Source organism: Lytechinus pictus, chromosome 7 (assembly GCF_037042905.1).
Source record: "Lytechinus pictus isolate F3 Inbred chromosome 7, Lp3.0, whole genome shotgun sequence".
Taxonomy (NCBI): Eukaryota; Metazoa; Echinodermata; class Echinoidea; order Temnopleuroida; family Toxopneustidae; genus Lytechinus; species Lytechinus pictus.
In genome coordinates, this window is record NC_087251.1 from 20,324,621 (window position 1) to 20,333,403 (window position 8,783).

At 37.5% G+C, this 8,783-nt stretch overlaps 1 protein-coding gene across 1 annotated transcript; it reads right to left on the reverse strand.

Annotated features, from left to right (window-relative positions):
* Window positions 1-5,817: 5,817 nt before the first annotated feature.
* LOC129265928 (leukocyte elastase inhibitor A-like) lies at window positions 5,818-8,508 on the reverse strand. Its single transcript, XM_064101423.1, has one exon. The coding sequence runs from the start codon at window positions 8,503-8,505 to the stop codon at window positions 7,324-7,326; it is 1,182 nt and encodes a 393-aa protein (XP_063957493.1). The 5' UTR covers window positions 8,506-8,508; the 3' UTR covers window positions 5,818-7,323.
* Window positions 8,509-8,783: the final 275 nt, after the last annotated feature.

Here is an 8,783-nt window from a genome sequence, read left to right on the forward strand (position 1 = left end):
CACTTGCAAATTGTGCAACATTTTGTGTTTTAGGCACCAACATTATTTAAAAAAATATTTTGTTTCATGTTTTAGATCAAAAGTTTTTCCTATATTACAACATTCTTTTAAAAATCCAAACACATGACCTGAAAGAATGATTCTTATTCTTTACAAAGATACCAAAAACATGAAATTTGGTCAATATTTAGAGCAGCAATGGCCGAATAAAAAGAGGTGTTTTGGTTCGCACCAAGCTCATTAACTATGCAAAAACCCTCTAGTCATGAATATCACTTGGATAAAAGAAGCTACTTTTTCAGGGCTTGCGGACTGACTGTACGAGATCATAAAATTTAACCTTTGGACCTGCTGTCCATATTCTCAAGTGATACAAGATTTAACATTTGGGGGCTGCTGTCCATATTCTAAAGTGATACAAGATTGAAATAAATGGTACTATTTTAAAGATATGAACAGTTGTCATAATTGTTTAATCGATCACTTTATTCGTAATCATAAATTTACTTGTTATAACAGGGGCTGATCCAGCCTTCTCCAATAGGGTGGGAGATTTTTTCAGCCACATTTTCCCCGATCGGCCGCTCGCAGGCGCGTAGCTAGCAGGGAGGGTGGGGGCAAAAAAAAAACGCCCCCAAAAAGAAAAAAAATAGGAAAAGGAGAAAAAAGAAAAAGCGAAAGTAGAAAAGGGAAGAAAGGTACAGCTTTTTTTTGTCAAAATAATTAAAAACTAAACGAAACGTTGATCTTCTCTCTTCACACAAAATTTTGCTTCTGCGCTCCGCGCGGGAAAATTTTAAAATCGCCTTTCCCTTTTGTTTCCCACACCTTTTTTTGTACTCCGTTTTCCCCTTCCCGGCTTTGGGAATCGTATATTCTTGTCAGAAATAATAAATTATACATGGGTGTAAAGAGTATGATAAGTATTTTAAATTGCATTGACACAAAATGTCGGCTCTTCTGTTCGAAGCGGGTAAACATTACCGTCACTTCCCGACTCCCCAATGGATATTTCTTTCGCTTTTCGGCAAGTAATTTTTGGCAAAGTATCCCGGGGGGGGGGGGGGCCACTTACATTGACGAGTGGATACCATGCGCGACCAAAAAAACACGTAAAAGGGATGTCTTTTTCAAGATAGGGCACGTTACGTACGTAACGTGATAAGGGTGTCAAAAACACAAAAATAATGAAAAATATCTATTTCGCTAGGAAAGTTACGTGTTTAGGGTCAAACTTGCGGGGATGATAAAGCAAAATTAAAATGTTTTATAATGGATGTCCTTTTTGCCCCAACACTACGTGTTTAGAGTCCGATTTGCGCGAGGTGTGGAAGGTGGGGTCGTACACTCGTACTAAACCAAATGATGTGTAAAGGTAAAACCGACGACCGAAGGACCCGTGACATAACAATAAAATATTCCTGTACTTGTTTAGGGGTTCATTTCAGGGAATACTTGTCAACAGTATCGTTTTGTTTCCAATACTTGTTAAGGGTAGGGTTTCACACGCCAATACTTGTTAAGGGATGCATTTTCAGAATACGGAAAATACGTGTTTAGGGTGCTTTTCGAGACCCCATGGTCGCGCATGGTATCCACTCGTCAATGGAAGTGGCCCCCCCCCCCCGGGCAAAGTATATCAAAAGGGGAGGCACTAAATTCGTGCCGTGCTATATATGCAGACGTATGTATGAAACGTACGTATATCTGTGCACATCCATCTCCTGTCTTGTTTTGTGCAATTGATTTAAAAATTTTAATCTCACTGAAGTTTCTTATAAAGGAAGCGCTTAATATGAGCGAAATTACACAATCTTTTTTCTTCCAAAACAAAATCACTGAGGTTTCAGTGCTTCGCGAGCATGGAAAAGGAAAATTAAGTCCCTCTTCGAGTTTGTATCATCCCTTTCACATTTTGGGCTCGTATTTCTTCTTAATCGAGTTATAGTCTAAGAAATGTCAAAATTTCTCAAATTCAGAGCTTCAACGACATTCGCGGGAAGGAAAGGGTCTATTTCCTTCCTGCATATACCCGTCTTCTAATCTGTTTTGGGACTTGAGTATTAATTTGAGTTAGCGAAATTTAAATCAAATCTGATGTAACCAAGGTGGGCATTTTATACCACTTCTGTTCTCAATTTTTATAAAACGTTTTAGCTTCGAGGAATTATTTCGAATTCCTCAATCTTTTCCCACTTTTGGGGCGCCAATAAAAAAAACTTTCGAAAACAGTTTTGTTTTGATTACAGCAAGTCAATTGAATTCGAGTTAATAAGGGTACTAGACACAGGAAACGTCGTCTTCTTTTGATTTGAAGTTGATGAGAAATCAAAATCTTCGCGCTTTGCGGGAATAAATATTTCCTCCGTGTATATATACCCGTCTTATACTCTGTTTTGCGATCAGTGAGTTAAATTGAGTTAATGGGATTCAAATCAAATTTGATGTGACCAAGGTAGGCATTTTATACCACTTCTGTCCTCAATTTTTATAAAACGTTTTAGCTTCTGCGTTTCGCGCGGTAAGAGGAGTTATTTCAAATTCTCCAATCTTATTTCAAATCTTCAAGCTCATGATTTATTTTGAAAACAGGTTATTTTTTCATTACAGCAATTTAATTGAATTCGAGTTGATAAGGGTACTGAAGACGCAAGATACGCCTTCTTTTGATTTGCATTTGATGAGATATCAAAACCTGACCCCCCTCCCTGCACCCCCCCCCCCTGGCTACGCGGTTGGCCGCTCGAAGTTGACTTTTGCTTGTTTATTTGAAGGGGTAGTCCTAGTAGTCACTTCGAAGCTTTATTCTTGTAAATCAACATAAATATATAAAAATCTCATAGGCCTTATTTATATACAGTGCGTATCAAAAAACAAGACAGTTTTGAAAAGTCTATACAAAATTTTTATTTCAAATCATTATATCCATATTTTGATGTTAATAGATGCTCTTAAATCTAATCTTTAAAACGCAATTTAAAAAAATAAATTTTGTTCATGCTTGAGCGAACACGGGACGTTTTTGTCGGGGGTTCAAAAAGAGGCTTGCGCCAGAATGGCAGAATATGAGTAATAAATGATTAGACTTCTTGCTAATCAGCAGACTTCCTCTTAACCTTTTCATTATCTGTGCCATAATTTTCGAATTATGCTCTCTAATTTTATTTACAAATTTATTTATTCATTTACTTGAATGATTTTGTTCTTTTTTCAATTACTCTCTTTAACCTTTGAATTTTCCCTCATAAGGAAGAAAAGAAGACTTTTTGTCAACCCAAGCAAGAAGATTTGCATTATTAATTGGGAAAACTTGTAATTATTCAAATCATTTTATTATGTAGAACAAATTATGTTGTGGTACCTTTAAAAGACATGAATCCATTTTTCAACGGGTTATTGATTCCTTGACCAAGTTTAATTATATGCTTGACAGGACAAACAGGAAGGGATTCATGTCTCTGAATGGCAATGGTGTATTGAGTCAATTTTGAAGGAGCTAGATATGGCGGATCGGGAAAAATGTAATAAAAAGTTGTGAGAAAGCGAAGCGAGCACACAAAAATTCCCACTTTTTTATTACAATATCAAATTTTGTGATAGATTTTGACATAATACTGAAAAAATAATATCATATTTTACTTTCTATCTTTCCTTTTATTTCCTTTCCACTTTTTTTCTTGGTCATGATTTTTTTTTTATTGAGGGGGGGGGGGCATCCCCGAACCCCCGCCCATTTGTATGACACTGTTCAAAAGGCACCATAACCTTTGTAGCACAAAATGAAAGGATTTGAAAAAAATACAAGCTCTCCCATACTTCGGTTGAAAAAAAAGAAGTTTTTGCTTGAAGAAGGAATATTCAAAGCTAAAAGAGAACACATTAAAAAGAAACAACAACAGAACAATTCAAGCAAACAAATTGATTTGAAAGAAAAATTTGAAAATTGTGGCAAAGATAATGAAAAGGTTAAAAGGAAGTCTGCTGATTAGCCAAAATTCCGATCATCATATTTATCGTTTCATGCCATTCTGGCGCAAGCCTCCTTTTTAATCCCATACAAAAACATTCCGTGTTCGCTCAAGCATGAACGAAACTAAACTTTTTTAATGGCATTTGAAAGATAAGATTTCAGAGCACCCATAAACACCAAAATATAGACATCATAATTTGAAAGAAAATTTTTATAGACTTTTCAAATCTGTCCCGTTTTTTTTATACGCACTGTAGTGCGAGCGCGAGCTATCTTTTTTTTATTATTCATTTTACGTATTTTGTCCTAAAATTTAAACATTGTGGGCAATGTTTGTGAACCTGAACGAGATTTTCCGAAGACGAAAATCATGAATATTCATATTGGGGTCTGGAACTGAGGTGGGAAAAATAATTTCGCTCCCGGGCAGAGTCGTAAGGGACGCGGGGCAAATTTGTAAAATACTTGCTGTCCTTTGAAATCCGGGACGTCCAGTCACCCTGCTGGGAACGATCTTTTTGCAGGGGTGCTGATGTAAATTTCACAAGCAAAACAAAAAATCACAACAAACTGAAGATCTTTTTGGTTCCGAGAAATTTGTAAAGTAAAAAAAAAGGATTTCAATACAAAATATAGCTCATTTTGGTTACATTTCTCCATTTTTTAATACAGCCTTTTTCAAAATGAAATAGGGCGCAGCCGCCAATAAGGTTTCAAGCTATAACAAAGTCAAAAATAACAAGTAGGCATACTTTAAGGAAACGGCACTATGAACAAGTTAATATTGTTGAGTGAAGCTCAAGGAGACGTAAAGGTCGTGTATTAACCCCATACACTACCCCTGGAATTCTGAGAAAAACTATGCATATATATCAGGGGCAGCGCGGAACGAACCAGGGGGCATTTCCCTGGGAATTTAACATTTGCGAATTAAGATTTAAAATTTATTCATATCTGCGTATTTTCTTCCCTGAAGTCGATTCTCTTTTATTTGGTAGGCCGGGTCTATATTACGGTATTTTAAGTCATGTCCTTCTTTTATTTTTGCCCCCCCCCCCATGGGGCACGTATCCTCTACAGTACAGAGTAGACATGATTGAGAGGCAGCATTTGTCTCTCTCACACGCGAAATGCTGTTTGACCTTTAACCTTTCAGAAGCTCTTCAGAGACGGGGAAGTTTTCATACATCTCCCACGAAACATTGACCATTAGAGAGTTCGGACTTCGTCAGACGATGCAGGGAGGGGGAATTTATTCACGAAGCGTGAATGCTTTTGAACTCAATGCATTTTTTAGAAGAAAAAAAAATCTCATTGTAGGTTTACAGTACTTTTGTCAAATCTTCATATTGTATTTTTGACCAATTCTCAGATCATAATTGATCAGATCAAACAATCCAATTATAAGAAATTTGTTTTCCATACACGCGCAGTGATCGCAAAGCACTACGGGTGGGGGGTGATGACTTTCCTTACTTCCCACGGGAAGAGCGGAGGATTTTATGATGTTGAGAAAAGAAGAAAAATACCATCAACTGCGACTTTTATAAGATAACCCCAAAAAATGTATGCAAGAGGAAGATGCAGTATATGAAAGATCATGCTTGTTGACAGATAAAGACAGATGTTGAAATATAATCATCGTATGGCAAAAAAAAATGATCATTTGAATTTATTATGTAATAGATGGTATATCTTTCTCACAATAAACAAGAACAACACCATTTAAAGTTTATTCCGTTGTACATCGAATATAATACACATATTATATACACTTTTCAATAAGATACATTTTTAAAATCATGTTTATAATACACCTATATGATTTTAATACACAACAAGTGGAGTAATGAGAACACTAGTTTGAAGTGTCAAAATGTGGCAGATGAAGCAAAAGTTCTAAACATGCGAGCAAGCGAAGCAAAAAAAATTACCTTTTCAATACAATAATTTAAATTTCGGACAGATTGTGACATAGTATTCAGAAAATTATACGATTATTCCTTTCTTTCCCGTTCTGTCTGGGACGTGGGACATTTTTGGAGGGGGCATGATTCAAGCCCCTTCATCTGTTAGCCAGATTACACCTTAGGCAAAATTTACAAAATGTCTAATGTACAATTTTTATGGAAAAGAAATAAACGCTCAGGTGCACGTTTTACATATTCCAATTATCCAAGTTTTAATAAAACGGTTGAAGTAAATGGAAAATATCAGTCAGCTAGGGTAGTATAGGTTTCACGGTACGTACACCATGTATCTTTCTTGGGCAAGTGTTGGTCCGGAAATGACCACCCAATCTCGACGTTTCGCAATTACAAATCAGTAGGTTATAAATTGATGCCTTGCCAAAGAACGCCAGTGCGTCGGTGGGAGCTTGCCATATTAACCTACTGATTTCTAATTGCGAAAACTGTGTAATCCCTGCTAAACAGCCGATCAAAATAAGATGTTCAAATGAAGTTATAATATTAGGTGTAAAATACCAATACTGCAATTGGGTTAGTCTAATAGAACTCTGAGCTTGACAAGGAAAGATATTGCGGAATGGCCAAAGTAATACGAATCATATCAATACAACAACCCCGGGACCACAACCACTCCAACCAGGGTGAGAATCTACAGTCGGACTTTTACGGGGTGCGAATTTGTCCTAAAAAAATTACAAGCAAAAAAAAAGAATAAAATTCATTGCTCAATAAGAGGTGCGCATTGGAGTGCACCAAACACATTTCCAAATTTTACATTCCCTTCCCTGGTTCCACGTCTGATTACCACTTCTTTCTATGAAAATAACAGTTAAACAAAACTAATACAAAACACCAAAACAGAAATACAACAAAAATACCTGATCGGTCATGACAACCTGATTGCTCGCCAGATCAGCGACGTAATGAGCCAAACATTTTGACGGGGGAAATGTGGCTTATCGGGCAAAATTTATAAAAAGTTGCAAGCGAACGAAGCGAGCGAGCAAATTTTGACATTTTTATTAGAAATATCCAAAGTTGTGATAGATTTTGAAATAATATTTAGAAAATAGTAATCATATTTCACCTTCTCTCTTTCCTCTTCTTTTTTTTTTCCTTGGTCGTGAAAAATAAGGTAAGGCAGGTGACCCCGAGCTCCCCATCTGAACGCTAAGTGTCAGATGCTTGCTATACACAGAAACAAGAACTGTGTAATATTTTGTTCACCAACAAGTATTAAATATGTTTTTACCAGGGCATGGTGAAAGAAACATGAAATCAGTATAGGTCAAGGTCTGATCCAATCCATTTACAAGATAACATTAATGGCGTCATATAATACAGGCGTATAAGAGGACCGGAGCTACACAAGCAATGAAAGACCTAAGACGGGTCCATCATTCGACCCATGAAGATGACTGACTTAGTCAACCTGTGACGAATGATAAACAGGAACGGGTGGTCTGCACGGAACAAGATTGGATTCTCTGGCTTGGCTGGCCTAGACTTGTCATACAGCATCACAACGGCTGTTGCAGCAGCTGCCTCACTCCCTTCTTCATTGACATCGACAAACGCCTTGTGGATGATTGCAGATATATACAAATCTTTATCACCTGTGATGCCTTCGAAGTTGGCCCTGTCTTCATCGAAAGCGTCAGGCATTCCAATTACTTTGAGGGTATCTGCAAGTTGGAATTCTGCCTCTAGCTTGAATTTTGGCAGCATCACGTTTACTAGTGTTGATTGAAGCCCTTTGTCCCAAGATTGGAATGTTTCCGTAGATAGATTCGACTCAAGTTTATCTAGGCCATCGTCTTTGTTTGGAAGAGCAATCAGTAGACTCAGGCACTGGCCTCTATAAGGCAACTCTAAGACAAGACAGTCATTGGATTTATCTATGGCCAAATTGAATTTCTTTCTTTGAAACATACGGTTCATCTGTACAATCCTTCTTTCATCTAAAACCTTGAAAGAATCCTGAGTAGTATTGCTTGGAAGAAATTTTGATTCCCATACACCATTGAAATAAATGGCATTTACAAGAACAAGTCTAGTGAGAGCGTGAAGAACTCCCGGAGCTATCAAGTCTTTAATCTTTCCTTCTGTTTGCTTTGAAACCCAATCGTTAATAGATTTAGTGGTAGTGGGATCTGCAAAGTCATCAACTGCCTCAATGGCTGCTCCATAGTATGAAGCAGTACCTTCGAGAAACGACCGAACAAAGTTGTAGCCAGATTTTCCATATAGCTTATTGGCTGCATGAAGCTTGTAACCAGAATCTGGTTTATAGAGCAAACTGTTCAGTTCTTTAAATGTTCCATGAAGTTGCCTGAGGTCTGCCTGGTTGACACGAAAGACATTTGCGATCTGACTGGCTGTATCACCTCTGGCTCCTAGCTGCGTCATTGCCAGAGCTGTGGATATGCTGAGGGGAGAGAAGAATACGTTTCTACCACCCCGTCCATCTCGAAGAGTTTGATAGAGGTAGATGGCGAATGCATTATTTGCCCCGGAAAGCTGCAAAAGCCGTTCAGATGCAGGTGGCTTTCTAAAATACTCCATCTCTCTGATTTTGAGACCTGATAATAAAAAAAGAAAAATATATCGGTAATCAACTTTTATATATCCCTCATTCTTCCTATTGCATTATTATGGTGCAGTAACATGGTCCCTGCGGAAAGTGGATCAAGACAGGCTTGCAGTCTTTGAAATGAGATGCCTTCGCACCATGTTAGGTGTACATTTAATGGACAAAGTCAGGAATGCGGACATCAGGATGAAATTACATATCAAAAACACAATATGCGAGGAAGCTTCAAAAAGACGCCTGAGGTGGTTTG